Source organism: Eublepharis macularius, chromosome 5 (assembly GCF_028583425.1).
Source record: "Eublepharis macularius isolate TG4126 chromosome 5, MPM_Emac_v1.0, whole genome shotgun sequence".
NCBI lineage: Eukaryota > Metazoa > Chordata > Lepidosauria > Squamata > Eublepharidae > Eublepharis > Eublepharis macularius.
This window is the reverse complement of record NC_072794.1, coordinates 715289-730787: the sequence shown is the minus strand read 5'-3', so window position 1 is coordinate 730787 and position 15499 is coordinate 715289. Positions and strand designations below refer to the sequence as shown.

The window sequence follows — 15499 nt, the reverse complement described above, 5'->3', positions numbered from 1 at the left end:
TGAGGCTGTCATACTTTGGTCACATTATGAGAAGACAAGACTCTCTGGAAAAGTCAATAATGATAGGAAAAGTTGAAGGCAGTAGGAAAAGAGTAAGATCTAAAACGAGATTGATTGACTCAGTAAAGGAAGCCATGGCCTCCAGTGTGCAAGATTTGAGCAGGGCTGTGAATGAAGGGAGTGTTATCCCTGGGAGGTCACCTGAATAATGGGAAACTCAATATCCTTCTGGTCCATAAAAGGAACAACGCTAGTAGAACCTGTCCTTGTTATAATGTGCCGCTTTTCCAAAAGCTTAAATAAAACAAGATAATACCTAAAGGCACCGAAGAAGAAAAAACAGCACCACAGTCATTAAAAGAGAACACAGCTAGCAAAATAATACACTGGGCCACAAGCATGAAAAAGATGAGTCTTACACCTCTTCCTAAAAATAAGCAAAGAGGAGGAAGTGGAGCCATGAATTCATGGGGGGAGGGGGCAACTGCTGTAAAGTCCCTGCTTCTTTATGCAACAGATCTTACCTCATGCAAGGATGAGGGGAAAAGCAAGGCTTGAATGAGAGAGTGAGATGGGATCTGGAGAGACGGTTTCTCACTGCTTAAACAAGCACCTTTTATGGGTGGAATTCTCCTGTTTCTGTGCGGCTGGATTAAGAAGTAGCCAGTCGCTTCTCCATCTTACACAAATCTCTACTGAGCAAGTGTGTCCTTCTGAAAGATCTACCAATGCATCTCTTTCTAGCTGTACACTAGAGGGGACATTTCCATTTTGGCCATTAGGACTGCCTTCTAGAACCTGAGCCATATAAAGTTAACAACTGAGTAGGAAAACATCCATTCCTTACAGATGAAGCCAGTAAGAAAAACCTGCCCATGTCAAGGGGAGGATTTTGCTGACTTGTGTGTCGTTCTGGAGAAACCAAATTCCACAGAGGAGGGGGTGGGGAACGCATGACCCACCTTCGGCGTTCTGTCTCTCGAATCTCTCGCTCTCGCTGCCTCTGTCGCTCCCGTTCTCTCTGCTCTTTGATTTTATCAAAAGACAGGATATCTTGCTTCTCTTTGCTCTCTGACTTGCGGTCATGGCTTTTTGTGCTCTGAAATTAGGAAGAGAAACAGGGTAAGGAAGGTAGTATTCCAGAAATGAAGTTGATTCTGAAGCCTCTCTTCTGGCTGTGAGAACGAGTCCCCCCTGTTACCTTCCCCTGTCCCACCCTCTGTACTGCTGGCAAATTCCAGCCAAAAATTTAGAAGAGCTATTTAGCATCACTTCAAGAGAATGTTAAGACAAGACTCCAAAATAAAAGGTTTGGAAGTAAATGAGGAAGAATTTAAATTGAAATGCTATGCAGATGATATGCTTATGACAATTTTGAACCCACAGGAGACAATACAAGATGTTATGGATCAGCTCATGAATTCTGGAAAATATTCAGGATTTAAAATCAATAGGAAAAAACCTAAAATAATTACCAAGTTTTTAAAAAGGCAAGAAGAAGACAGAATTCGCGAAGCATCAGGATGTGAGATAGCAACAAGTGCAGTGAAATATTTTGGCATAAATATAACAGGACAAAAGGAAACACTGTTTAAAGATAACTATGAGGCATTGTGGAGGAGAATCCAAAAAGATTTAGAAATATGGTCCAAGTTAAAGCTGTCCTGGATAGGAAGAATTTCTGCAATTAAAATGAATATCTTACCGAAAATTAATTTTTTGTTTCAAATGTTACCAATCAGCATAAAACATAAGACACTGAAAGACTGGCAGAGACAAATGAATCAATTTGTTTGGAATGGCAAAAAAAAACAAGAGTAAGATTCAAGGTACTACAAGATGAAAGAGGTGGAGGAGGGCTGGCGGTCCCAAATATCACGTTATATTATCAAGCAGCTGGCTTGGTTTGGGTTATTGATTGGATACGAAACCCTAAGGACAGATTAATAAAATTAGAGGCGGTGGATTTAGCAGATGGGCTGCATAATTACCTTTGGGAGACAAGAAGAACAAGGAGACAACAGGAGGTTACAGTCTGACAAGGGGGGAAATATATGAATATATAATCAAATATATAATTGCCAAAATCGTTTGTAGATATGGAAACATTGATAAAGCTAGGGATAAGTAGAGAGGATTGCTATATTAATCAGTTACATAAAGAGATAAGATGAAATAGTGTGGTAATAATGGAATGAGGAGTTTTTCCTTTTTGATTATTAATTTTTTATTACTAAGTATGGGGAAGGAGGTGGGAGGCGCTAAGTATGTGTAGTATATAATAATGGGACTTAACAGTTGCAATTTTTATTGCTATGTGGATAAATATTGAAAAAGATTAAGATTTTGTGCACTCTGTATTCTAAGAACTCTTGTAGCGATTAAGTCGCAAAATCTTTTTGACCTTATTAACCTTTCCCTCCCCCTTTCTTTCTTTTTGTATCCCTGTTTTTTACTTTGATAAAATAAATTTAAAAAAGAGAATGTTTTGACAGGTGGCACCATAGTGGCTAAAACCACCCCCCGTCTATCTAGCCCTTAGTCTGGAAGCAGCAAGACTCCTTATCACTCCTGAGTTTTAAAAATGCAAGGATCAGGCTGGAAGTTAAAAATGGAATTTTATGTCCAGAAGTAGGGATGTGCGTTTCGGCATTCAGAATGCCGAAAGAATGCCGAAACAAAAGTGTTTCGGCTTCTTTCGGGGAATGCCGAAACGTTTCGGGGAATGCCGAAACGTTTCGGGTAGCCGAAAGAAAAAAGCCGAAACGTTTCGGGATTCTTTCGGCTTTCCTTCGGCTTTCCAATGGGAAAATGCCTCCGTCTTCCCGGACGTCTGGGGGAGGCATTTTCCCACCGAATAAGCCCAAAATTGGTGGGGACCTTCCTCTAACCCTTCTCTGACAACCACCCAAGTTTCAGACAGATTGGACTTTGGGGGGCCATGTTATGGCCCCCCAAAGCAGGTCCCCCCATCCTCCCATAAGAAAGCGAAGGAGCAGCATATTGTTAGCATGCGGCTGCTCATCTTCTTCATTATTTCCTATGGGGAAAAATGAAGAAGCAGGCTTCCTTTGCCAGGGGTGACATTTTGCATGCAAAATGCCCCCTCACCCTCAGGGGCCCTTCTCCCACCCCTCCTCCCACCCCCCACCAAGGCTCAGCCTGCTCCCACTTGGGGGGGCCATTTCATGGCCTCCCCAAGTAGGTGCTCTTTTCTCTACCACTGACAGCTGGGGAAGGCTTGTCTTGCCAGGGGTGGCATTTTGCATGCAAAATGCCCCCCAGCCCTCTGGGGCCCTTCTCCCACCCCCCACCAAGGCTCAGACTGCTCCCACTTGGGGGGGCATTTCATGGCCTCCCCAAGTAGGTCCTCTCAGCCCCTAAAGTCCACCCCTTACAGCCCCACACAAACCCAATTCCCCCCCAGCTGCCACACACAGACCCAAATCCCCACATTAGCCCATCACAGACCCAAATCCACCCCCACCTGCCCCACACCCATAACCCCAGGAACAGGCTGGCAAAGGCCAGCCCTCTCCCTTTGTTCCCTATGCTGGGAACTTCTAAACTCTCTTTCCCTGGGCAATTCTGCACAGCCCAGGGGTGCCACAATGGTGGGCACACTTCTGAGTGCCAGCTGGTCCCTGTGAAAGAGCACCTGAACCACAGACACCCTCCCTCAAATTCCCCCACCACCTACAGAGATGGCTGGCCAGCCAGCCCCATTGTTCCCTATGATGGGAACCAACTGCACAACAAAGAATAAAACAAGAACAACACAAAATAAAGTTTTAAATTTGTTTTTCTCCCTTCCAAAGTACAAGTAGGCAAAGCATTATGACACATTACACCAGCAGTCCCCCACACAGAAAAATAACACAACTCACTTAACATCAGAGAATCACAAAACACGATTCCTGTCAAAAACACTTTATTTCTTGAACAGCTTTAGGTTACACAGCAGGGGGGAACACCAAAGGGAATGGCAGCACTATCTTACACAAAAATAACACAACTCACTTAACATCAGAGAATCACAAAGCACAATTCCTGTCAAAAACACTTTATTTCTTGAACAGCTTTAGGTTACACAGCAGGGGGGAATACCAAAGGGCATGGCAGCACTATCTTACACAAAAACAACACAACTCACTTAACATCAGAGAATCACAAAAACACAATCCCTGGCAAAAACACTTTATTTCTTGAACAGCTTTAGGTTACACAGCAGGGGGGAATACCAAAGGGCATGGCAGCACTATCTTACACAAAAATAACACAACTCACTTAACATCAGAGAATCACAAAAACACAATCCCTGGCAAAAACACTTTATTTCTTGAACAGCTTTAGGTTACACAGTAGGAGGGCACAACAGGGCATGATAGCAATGTACTACAAAAAATAATACAACCCACTTCACCGTTTTTGACAGCAATTGTGTTTGTGTGATTCTCTGATGTGAAGTGAGTTGTGTTATTTTTGTGTAGTACACTGCTTTCCTGCTCTGTGGTGCCTTCCTACTGTGTAACCTAAAGCAGTTACAGAAATAAAGTGCTTTTGACAGCAATTTTTTGGGGTGATTCTTTAATGTGAAGTGAGTTGTGTTATTTTTGTGTAAGATACTGCTTCCATGCCCTTTGGTGTTCCCCCCCTGCTGTGTAGCCTAAAGCTGTTCAAGAAATAAAGTGTTTTTGACAGGAATTGTGCTTTTGTGATTCTCTGATGTTAAGTGAGTTGTGTTATTTTTGTGTAAGATAGTGCTGCCATGCCCTTTGGTGTTCCCCCCTGCTGTGTAACCTAAAGCTGTTCAAGAAATAAAGTGTTTTTGACAGGAATCGTGCTTTGTGATTCTCTGATGTTAAGTGAGTTGTGTTATTTTTCTGTGTGGGGGACTGCTGGTGTAATGTGTCGTAATGCTTTGCCTACTTGTACTTTGGAAGGGAGAAAAAAAAATTTAAAACTTTATTTTGTGTTGTTCTTGTTTTATTCTTTGTTGTGCAGTTGGTTCCCATCATAGGGAACAATGGGGCTGGCTGGCCAGCCATCTCCGTAGGTGGTGGGGGAATTTGAGGGAGGGTGTCTGTGGTTCAGGTGCTCTTTCACAGGGACCAGCTGGCACTCAGAAGTGTGCCCACCATTGTGGCACCCCTGGGCTGTGCAGAATTGCCCAGGGAAAGAGAGTTTAGAAGTTCCCAGCATAGGGAACAAAGGGAGAGGGCTGGCCTTTGCCAGCCTGTTCCTGGGGTTATGGGTGTGGGGCAGGTGGGGGTGGATTTGGGTCTGTGAGGGGCTAATGTGGGGATTTGGGTCTGTGTGTGGCAGCTGGGGGGGAATTGGGTTTGTGTGGGGCTGTAAGGGGTGGACTTTAGGGGCTGAGAGGACCTACTTGGGGAGGCCATGAAATGGCCCCCCCAAGTGGGAGCAGTCTGAGCCTTGGTGGGGGGTGGGAGGAAGGGTGGGAGAAGGGCCCCAGAGGGCTGGGGGGCATTTTGCATGCAAAATGCCACCCCTGGCAAGACAAGCCTCCCCCAGCTGTCAGTGGTAGAGATGAGAGCAGAGCACCTACTTGGGGAGGCCATGAAATGCCCCCCCAAGTGGGAGCAGGCTGAGCCTTGGTGGGGGGTGGGAGGAGGGGTGGGAGAAGGGCCCCAGAGGGTTGGGGGGCATTTTGCATGCAAAATGCCACCCCTGGCAACACAAGCCTCCCCCAGCTGTCAGTGGTAGAGATTAGAGCACCTACTTGGGGAGGCCATGAAATGGCCCCCCCAAGTGGGAGCAGGCTGAGCCTTGGTGGGGGGTGGGAGGAGGGGTGGGAGAAGGGCCCCTGAGGGTAAGGGGGCATTTTGCATGCAAAATGCCACCCCTGGCAAAGGAAGCCTGCCTCTTCATTTTTTCCCCATAGGAAATAATGAAGAAAGATGAGCAGCAGCATGCTAACAATATGCTGCTCCTTCGCTTTCTTATGGGAGGATGGGGGGACCTGCTTTGGGGGGCCATAACATGGCCCCCCAAAGTCCAATCTGTCTGAAACTTGGGTGGTTGTCAGAGAAGGGTTAGAGGAAGGTCCCCACCAATTTTGGGCTTATTCGGTGGGAAAATGCCTCCTCCAGGCGTGCTGGAAGACGGAGGCATTTTCCCATAGAAAAAAGCCGAAAGAATGCCGAAAGAATGCCGAAAGAATCCCGAAAGCCGAAAGCCGAAAGAGATTCTTGTTTCGGCTTTCGGCTTTAACGATAGAGAATCTTCTTTCGGCTTTCTACTTTCGGCTATAGCCGAAAATTTTTGGCTTGCACACCCCTATCCAGAAGTCACCGCTCTTTGCCATACAAAAAATACTGGAGGGTTTCTCAGCCACCTCAGAACAGCCTGGATGTAGCCCATCCATTCCTCCCTGTGACACTATCAATGTAAGTGAAATGGATACGTCATGGGACTACAGTATACACCTGGGAGGAGGATCAATGAAAACAGGATCAATGAAAACAGTGGACATGTTTTAGACAGAAGTAAAACCAAATCTTCAAAAGACAAACTGAAAAACTTACTCTCTCTTTTGATGTGGTTGTGGTTTTCACACTAATAACTGGCTCTCCTTTGGACTTATCCATAACCACTGTCCGCTCAGTTCCCTGACTTGCTGTTGTCATACAAACAGAAAGAGACAGAAAACAAGTAATAAATGTATTAGATACTTCAGTTTCCCAAAACATCTGCAGGAGTCAGACAGATGTCTCTTGAAATATTCAAGCCTGATCAAGTTCTCAATTCCAAACTCCTTTAAATATTTTATACTGGTTGACTTCTGCCAGCTGCTGCATCTGTACCCATCAGTGTTAATGATAGTACAGGAAAGGGGAGGGATATATACCCCTTAAACACAACAAATTACAGAGAATCTGAAAAGCAGAGAATGGATATCTCTCTTGACTGAAGACAAGGCCTAATTCTGAGACACAAGTAGAAGAAAACACACTTCAACAGTGATCTAAACTTGCAGCACAGCACTCCCCAAATTTCTAGATGAGGTCACAAGCATGCTTCTCCCCATAAGTTAAAAATGGAAATGCAACTGAGTTTTAGAGAAGCCCACCCTGAGTTTTGTTGTGTGAATATCATGGTTCTTGGCATCTTTGTTCATAAGATGGTGGCAGGGCCAGAACCACAACTCAGGTAGAGACAAAAGGCATCCTCTTCTAACAGAAGGACATTCTCTTCCACCTGTTATGAGGAGTGACTGAATGATTCAATCATACCCGTTGCATGATTCTGAAGGTTGTCGATTAAAAGCAGAGAATCAGCTGGCAGCCTGTTCTATGGGTGGGTTTCCCAGGAGTTTTGTTTATTTAATAGCAGACTAACAGCTTTATATATCAGTCCTAGCAGGTGTTCTCAAAAGCAACAGTCCAGGTGCCAGGACTGACACCCTGTCGTTACACAAAGTACCAACTTGGGTATGGAGAATTCTCCAAAATGGGGAGGGAAAACCCCTCATGTTTCAAGGAGGCTGTAAGATCATTTAGGCGACCTCTCTAAAAGAGACACGCAGGCACTTAAGATGAAGACTGCAGCATCACCTTAGTTACACTAGAGCAGCAATTTAATCACCTGATTTAACAGATCGTGCACGGTCCGAGGATCCCGCTTTGTTCTCATCCATCTCTTTTTTCTCTCCACCATCTTTCTCCTCTGACTTATCTGTATCATCCTTTTTATCGGCTTTCTCTTCTTTTTTAATGCCAGCAGACCTGCAGGCAAAATCAGCTTAGCACATCATGAAGTAGCCATGCACAAGTCTTAGCACATCATGAAGTAGCCACGCACAAGTCTTAGCTATTGAATTTTAGGGCACAAAAACAGACCTGCACTGATCAGAATGTGTTTTGGAATCATCAACCAAGGCAAGTGTCCAATACAGAGAAGCCTGTTCAGAGTGCCTCCAGCCTATGCCACCTGTCCATACACTGGGAGCCTGGATTGATCAAGGGAAGGGGTAGGCAAGAGCTCTCTTTGAGAGAAGCCCAGTTGTATGACTCACACTCACACCAGGGTCCTGACCAGCCTCTCTCTTTGTGCTTTGCTTGGAGACTAAGGTGGACTTGAAGCCCAGGCCAGGGGCAAGAACGCTGCCTCCTCTGCCTGTACAGCTTTGCCTCGATCAGTGGTAAGGAGGAAACAATGCACACAAGTGTTCCTATCTACAATCCTTCAGCAGTCCCAGCTGCTGCGGGACCAAATGGCAGGTCTACTTCTGGGAAAATTGGAACTGTCTGGGCCCAATCTGCGGGGGCGGGGGGGGGGGGACTCTGCTCTCCCTCTTAAAATGTTTGTTTCATTTATATCCTGCTTTCCTCCCCAAGGGGCTTACATAATTCCCCATTACTCCCCCAAGCGACTTATATTCTGTTGGGTGCTGGAGCTGGGCTCAAAGTCCCTCTGGGCTGCCCTCCCTAGCACCCTGGAGACCAGGCCCTCAGACTCTACCTGCCACTGGGGGAACTCATCAGGCAGGGATGGGAGGCACAGAGGGAACCACGGCGCCAGTTGCAGAGCTGGGTAGTGGCCCTAAGGTGCTTACAGTTACCGTCTGTGCCAGCTCGGTGCCGAAGAGGCCCCACACCACTGAAGCAAGAGAGGCAGGCAGCCAAGCAACAAAGGGACAGGCTGCCAGCCAGGGCTGTGGGATTGCTGCTGCTGCGGCAAGCAGCCATGCCACCAGTGCGGCAAGCAGCCTCAAAGTGGCAGAGGAAATGGAGCCAGGTGGCCACCAGGTCCTGGTGACAGCCAGAGAGGAGCAGTTTGGGGGAGAAGCCTGTAGGGCCACCACCACAGCGGACAGCCCCATGATAGTGGGGAAGACAGGGCCGGATGGCCTCCCAGCCCATAAGTATACTGAAGGGGGTGGGGGTGGGGCCAGCCAGCGGCAGAAGCAAGGAGGAAATGGCAGGCCAGGAGACACCCCAACAAGACTCGGCTGAAGCCAGGGCAGAGGCAGAAGCAGGTGTGGCTGCCTAGTTCAGTCCATGTAGTGGCTAGGCTACTGGGGGCAGAGCCAGGGGGTGGGGGTCTGGGATTGGTAAATTTGGGAAGTCCAGACAAGCCAGGGAGGAGAGGGTATGGTGTCTGGTCAGGGCACCCAGGGGCCAGCGCTCACCCAAAAGAGCAACAAGGGGGGGGGGAACTGGGTGATGCTTAACCCCCGCCGCTCTCTTTCTGAGGCTTGGGATGCCCAGACAGCTGCGATGGCATCAAGGCAGGGCCAGCAAAAGAGACATCACAACGTGGTGGAGAATGCAGGCATCCATCCCACTGTAGACCAGACTCTCACTCAGCTACCTGCCCCCCTGGAGTGGAACCCTGGGCGACCTCTCCCGTGGGCCCCAACGTTTCCAGCTCCTGCAACTGTGGCCATCATCCACCCAGCAACACCAGTGGAAGACCGCCCACTGAGAGATGCGCCAAGCATGGACCTGACCCATTTCAGGCAATGGCTGGTCGAGCATCAGGAACAGCTGGTAAGGGACGTCACTCAGCAGCAGGATCCCAGGTCGCCCTGATGAGGGACTTGTGCCAAGCCCTGGAGGATGGCATGGACATCCGGTGGCAGGGGGCAAAGGGCTCCCCCTGGACAGCCCTTCCAGGGTGGTGCAGGCCCTGGTATTTCAGCTTACAAAGCTGGGAGCCAAAGATGATGTCGACGCCTTCCTCGAAGACTTCAAAGCGCACAGCAGAGTGGGCCTTCACTGCGGGCCCCTTTCTGACAGAAGAAGCCCAAGCGGCCCTGCAGGCCCTGTCCAAGGAGGACAGGTCTGACTATAAAAAGCCGAAGGAGGCCATCCTGGACCGGCACGAAATAACACCAGAGACGTACTGCCAGAAGTTTCAGGCCCTGACATCTCCTCCATTGTATCCTCACAGTCCCCCGACAGGTAGGCTGGGGTGAACCCGGGTCACTTTTGTGTCAGAGTGAGTTCCCCAGGTCCTCGTCTAACCACTGCATCACAATGCCTCTCAACATTCCCCTCCTGCCTTAAACACATCACACTCAAGAAATTAAGTCACCACTTTACTTTTCCGATTTGGCATCAACAGAATGGTGTCTCTCCTTTTCCTTCTTCACTTCACTTTCTTTCTTGTCCAAGGATGCCTTTTTCCCAGCAGGTTCATTTTTGGCCTGGAAATACACCGGAGGGGATGTTTGGAGACAGTTCATGAGATCAGCAGCATCGGGGGAAGACCTCTTCCTGGACTGTATTGTTTTGGGGTGCAAGGCGCTGCTGCTTTGAATCTGCCTTCACAGAAGGAAACTCTCGGCACAAAGGATAAACAGCCTGTCAGAGAGAGCAGGGCCAAGCCAAGCTCTCCTTCTGAAGGCCGGAGTTCCAACTGTGGGGGCGGCATTTAATTTTACTACCCTGGAAATGTTTTACCGCTTATTTACACACACACACACACGTCACTAACTGTATACTGCCCTCTGCTGACTCAAACCACTGGTCCATCTATGTTGACATCAACGACTCTGATTAGCAGCAGCTGCGTGAGGTTGGAGGTAAAGGTCTTTCACCATCAGCTACTTCCTGATCCTTTGGGCTGGAGATGCCAGGGACTGAACCTAGGAGTTTCTGCATGCCAAGCAGATGCACTATCTATGGCTATGGCTCTTTCCCCTACCAAATCAGGCCACTGGTCTGTCTAGCCCAGTCTTGTCTACTCTGGCGGCACTCCCCAAGACTCAAGGTGAGAAAAGCAGTTTTGAGCACTCTCTAGCCAAGATCCTTTAGATGGAGATGCCCAGAACAAGCCCAGGATCTTTTGCACGTAAAGCAGGGGCGCTATCCAGAGTCACAACCACTTCTGACTTAGGCTGCATCTTCATGACACTCTGTCGTATCCTCAAGAAGTGGGTGGGGTAGGGTCTTACTTTTTCCACAGAGATCATTTTCCCATGCAGCTCTGTTCTGTGGAGGTGGCTGATGCACTTGGTTGCTTCCTCGGATGAAGACATGGTGACAAAGCCGTAACAACGAGCGCCAGGACTGCGGGCGTTGGTAACCACTTTCGCACCCACCACCTGTCAAGGGAGGGGGATGGGAAAGAAGTTGTGTAGTGGCACCATTATAACAAGAATCCCAGCCGTTAACAGGAACAAATCCACTGCTGACAAAGTCAAGCTTCCTCCAGCTATCTGCAATGCTGACAGCTGAGCCTCACACATTTTTTGGGAAGCAAATTTGAGAGGGGAGGTCCATTCTGGAAAGGTTTGCATTTCACCCCCTCTCCAAGGAACCACCCTAGCATTTCCCATGAGCCATGGAGAAATGAACATGCTTTGTGACTGGAAGGAGAGGGAGGTTTGTATCTGATGAAAGAAGCTCAGCTCTTAAATGCATATAACCTGCAAATCTTGTTGGTCTTTAAAAGTGGTACTAGGCTCAAATCTTGCTTTTCTACTACAGTCCAACATGGCTACCTACCTGAAACTATCTTCAGAGAAGACACCCAACATCTCATCTACTCTTGGCCATGAAGCTCGCTGGATGGCCTTGGGTCAGTCTCCTTAACCTACCTCACAGGATTATTGTGAAGATAAAATAGTGGAGAAGAGAGTCTGCCAGGCCCCCTTGAACTCCTTGGAGGAAGGGTGGTACAAAACCATGATAGGGCAGATCCCTGAATTGCATACAGGCATCCAAGGAGCAGCTGGTGGGGAGGGGTGTTTTAATTCTTGGAATGACTGGGCTTGACTATCTCGTGCTTCAATACCCACACGAGTGCACAAGTTACAAAGCAAGCTCTGTGTTCGTGGCTCGAGGCAAGCCATTTCGGCCGAAGACAGCCATTATTCCTTGTTTGAAAGAAACTAATTGATTTAGTTATGTTTTTATACCACCCTTCTTCTAAGAAACTTGAGGCAGTGTTTCTCTTCCTTCCCTCCTAACAACCCTGTGAGGCAGGTGAGGATGAGAGCACCGGATGGGCCCAAGATGACTCGGGGAGCCTCATGACAGAGTGGAGATTTGGCCCTGAATCTTCCAAATAAACACTCGAAGCACTACACTATGCAGGCTCTCTCATTCTGCATGGGCACACATTAAGGCAACCCCAGTTGTGAACAGACTCAAGGCTGCTTTCCACTAAAATGCCACACTGAGCTCTTAAACCTTGATGGTCAAATCTACATGCTCTACACGAAGGCCAGCTACTTGGGGGATGGCTTTGCTTGCCTTCCTGGCCCACCAGTGAGTGGCTCAACGGAACAGCCTGGCACCGCGAGAGTTCTTTCTTCCATTTTACCCTCATAACAAAGTTGTGAGGTAGGTGAGACTGAAAATGTGTGACTGGCCCAGCAAGCTTCCATGGCAGACCTGGGTCTCCCAGATCGTAGTCTGACCCTCCAAGCACTAGACCAAGCCAGACCTCATAACAGTGAAGCACATTCACAAGGTGGACAATGAGGGAAAGATCACTCGTCTCTGGAATGCCCTCTCTCCATCGAGGACCACCCTGCTGGCATCTGAGTGTCATGCAAACACAGCTGTTTGCCCAGATTTCAACTGAAATCTTTTCTCATCTCTTTGCTGCCTACTGAAGTTATGTCAATGGGTCTTACAGCCTGTAACTTGTCTATTTTATATTTTATGTGTATTTTACCGTTTTAGGGCTGTTAGACTAGAACATCTATATTAATTTGGGGCGGAGAGCAGATTTCTATTGTTACTTGCTTTATTTTTATATTGTTAGCTGCTTTGGGCAGGTCCCTGGAGAGGTGGCAGAGAAATCCCCTAGATAAGTATATCTAGAAAAGAAAACCAGGATTAAATTTCCCCAGCTGCAAACCACAGGCCCTCAGCCACTCAGAAGACCATGGGGTTTGAATCCCAACTAATGTTACTACAGAAGGGAGGACCCTCCACTTACAGACCACAATTCCCGCCCCCTCCCATGGCAGCCTGAAACACCTTCCAAAACCCTAATACTGGGAACCCCCTGCGACGCCCCCCCCCCCTCCCAGAACAGGATTTCAGGGGCCATTTGGGACTGCTGCAGGAACAGGGAGGCAGGAAAGTCATGCTCCACAACAAGACCTTTAGCCCATGGAAAGTCTACTCTGGAGCTAACCCTGCACATGGAAGACTAGTAAAAGAAAAGGATCCCTGGCCTGGAAGTCAGGAAGTCGTCATTTAAACAAAGACCAACGAACTTAACAACTTTAACCAACAGCTCCGTTTATGTCTGGAAATTCATACCTTTCCATATTTGCTGAACAAGTTCTTCAGATCTGTAGCTCTGGTCGAAGAGGAAAGCCCACTCACCCACAGATTTCTGCCAGAACTGCTACTGGTCCGACTCAGGGCTGGGAAAGAGAAAGACGTTCTGTATCAGAGAAGACAGCAGCTTTGGAAGTTCTGTCTGGTTGAGGCTTCACTCAGTTTAAGTCAAGATAGCACAGTGATGCTGAATTTAGAACAAATGAGGCCAGCAAAGTTTAAAACATTTCAGACTACAAATGCGGGCTGGCATTTGGGGACGTATATGCTACTGCGGTCATTTTCAACTTCATGCTGTGCATTAATGCATTTCCAGCTACGACACATACTTAAAAGCCTTGGGAACAACTTAATGGTTTTATTGTGAAGAATATTCCGCAAAAATGTTCTGGTATATGTAACAGGTCTAACCTCCACTGGGAGGCTAGAGTTCAAAGGCAGAGAACAGGCTTTATACTCAGAAGGTTCCAAGTTCAAATACTAGCATCTTTGAGTCAGATAATGTCAGAAAGCTGAGCTGGGAAATCTTAAAAGAGTACTGCAGCCAATCAGGATAGATGATAAATAGTTAAAGAGATCAATACTCTGACTTGTGAAACAGCCATAAGGCCTCCCTGATCACCAGAGCTGAGTTTTGTTGGAAAATATTAAGTACTATTCCTGAAGTTCAGAAAGATGAATTAAAGCTGGCATAATGGGACAAAAAGACTTTCTCATGGCTTACCCTTCTCATCTTTGGAAACACCTTGAGCTTCTGGATCCGCATTAGAACTAAAGACAAAAAACCTGAATGTTACTGAAGAAAACAGACCACATTAAAAAGGGCAAGCAAGACCACATGGGCTTTGATCAGATACCTACCAGAAAAGCCTGAGCTGCCAAATGACAAGCCCATCAAGAGCTTCCTTCAGAATTTTTTTTTTAATCAACAAGATGGTCAGAAATGACCAAACAGAGCTATCTGCTCACATTAAAGGATGCAACCTTGGATGACCAAGAAATAAAATAAGCATTTTAGAAAAAGAAAACAAGCCATCTTCTACCAAAAACAACCCCCTCCCAAAGTACGCAGAGACAACTAAAGATATTCTATTCAGAATAAAACTATAAATTTCATTAAGACCCTGTACAGGGGATGGTTGAGACAACTGCATTTGCATTCATAAAACGACCAATGAGGGGAAGGAAAAAAGAGCATCTGGTCTAAAACGGAGAAAAAACAAACCTCGTGTTCTGATCACCACCCTCTGGGGCAGAGGACTCTCTAGTGGCAGAGGAGGAGTCTTCCGCACACTGAGATTTCTCTTCCGTCTTCGCGGCCTCTTGGCTAACCGCACTTTCCTCACTACTGGCTTCCAGAGTTTGAGCTGCTGTTTTGCTACTCTCATCACCACCTCCTCCTCCTCCTCCTCCACCACTCCTGCTCTCTACCGCTACACAGTCCGAGTCCGGTCGGGCTTCCTCGCCTGTCTGCTCGCTCGTCTCCCCTGCCGCTACCACTAAGTGCTTTGCCTCCGCCTCCTCCTGCTTTCTGCCCACAGCCTGGGCTGAGAGGCTTTCCGTATCTAAAAGGTCTTCTTCTGACACAGCGGTGGCGGCAAGCGTGTCTTCCTCTTCCTCGGCTGCCTTTTTGCCCGGCAACGGGTTTTTCGCTTCCTGTGCCTGCTCCGCTTCGGAAGTGTCTTCTTTAAGGGGCTCAGATTTACAAGTGTCACCCAAAATGTCGAGCATTTTCTCATTTTCTATGGATTTAACAGGAATAGAATGGCACAAGGTTTAATCACCAGGGAAACACAGCAAAGACAAGTGCGGAACGGGCATGGCTGCCAGTCTAACGCCACACAGAGATTGGAAAACCCTTGCGTACATCACATTCAAATGCCTAAGCTGACTCCAGTCTAACATGGCTAGCAGAGCACTGTCTGAAAGAAAGAAGGAAGAAAACGGCCTAAACACCTTTATTTGCAGCATTCCCGTCTTGTTTTTCTTTCACCATCTTCACGAAATGGGCTCAACTTTGGCCTTCTTTTGCAATCTAGCTTCAAAGTCCGGGTTGTTTATATAGTCCTTTTGACAGTTCAGCTTCCCGATTTTACTGAACTCCTTTAAGTCGAATCAGTCCAAACATGAAAACCAGACCAGCTTCAGATGGGACGAGAATATGTTTGCAGTCCAAAAAGCAGGATTTCCGTGGCCAACCTTTCTTCTGTCTTCAACGTCTTCTTTTC

The 15499-nt window shown here is 47.4% G+C and overlaps 1 protein-coding gene across 5 annotated transcripts in view; it reads right to left on the bottom strand.

Annotated features, from left to right (window-relative positions):
• The window catches only part of LOC129330889 (scaffold attachment factor B1-like), a 55433-nt gene that overhangs the window by 23260 nt on the left and 16674 nt on the right, over positions 1-15499 (bottom strand). For all 5 annotated transcript variants that reach the window (XM_054981152.1, XM_054981156.1, XM_054981153.1 and 2 more), the window contains 8 exons: positions 14497-15013; positions 13996-14042; positions 13251-13357; positions 10925-11074; positions 10071-10174; positions 7609-7748; positions 6549-6640; positions 963-1099 (listed from right to left, as the gene is read on the bottom strand). In XM_054981152.1, coding sequence (XP_054837127.1) covers positions 963-1099; positions 6549-6640; positions 7609-7748; positions 10071-10174; positions 10925-11074; positions 13251-13357; positions 13996-14042; positions 14497-15013 — 1294 coding nt within the window. The remainder of the gene's footprint in view (positions 1-962; positions 1100-6548; positions 6641-7608; positions 7749-10070; positions 10175-10924; positions 11075-13250; positions 13358-13995; positions 14043-14496; positions 15014-15499) is intronic.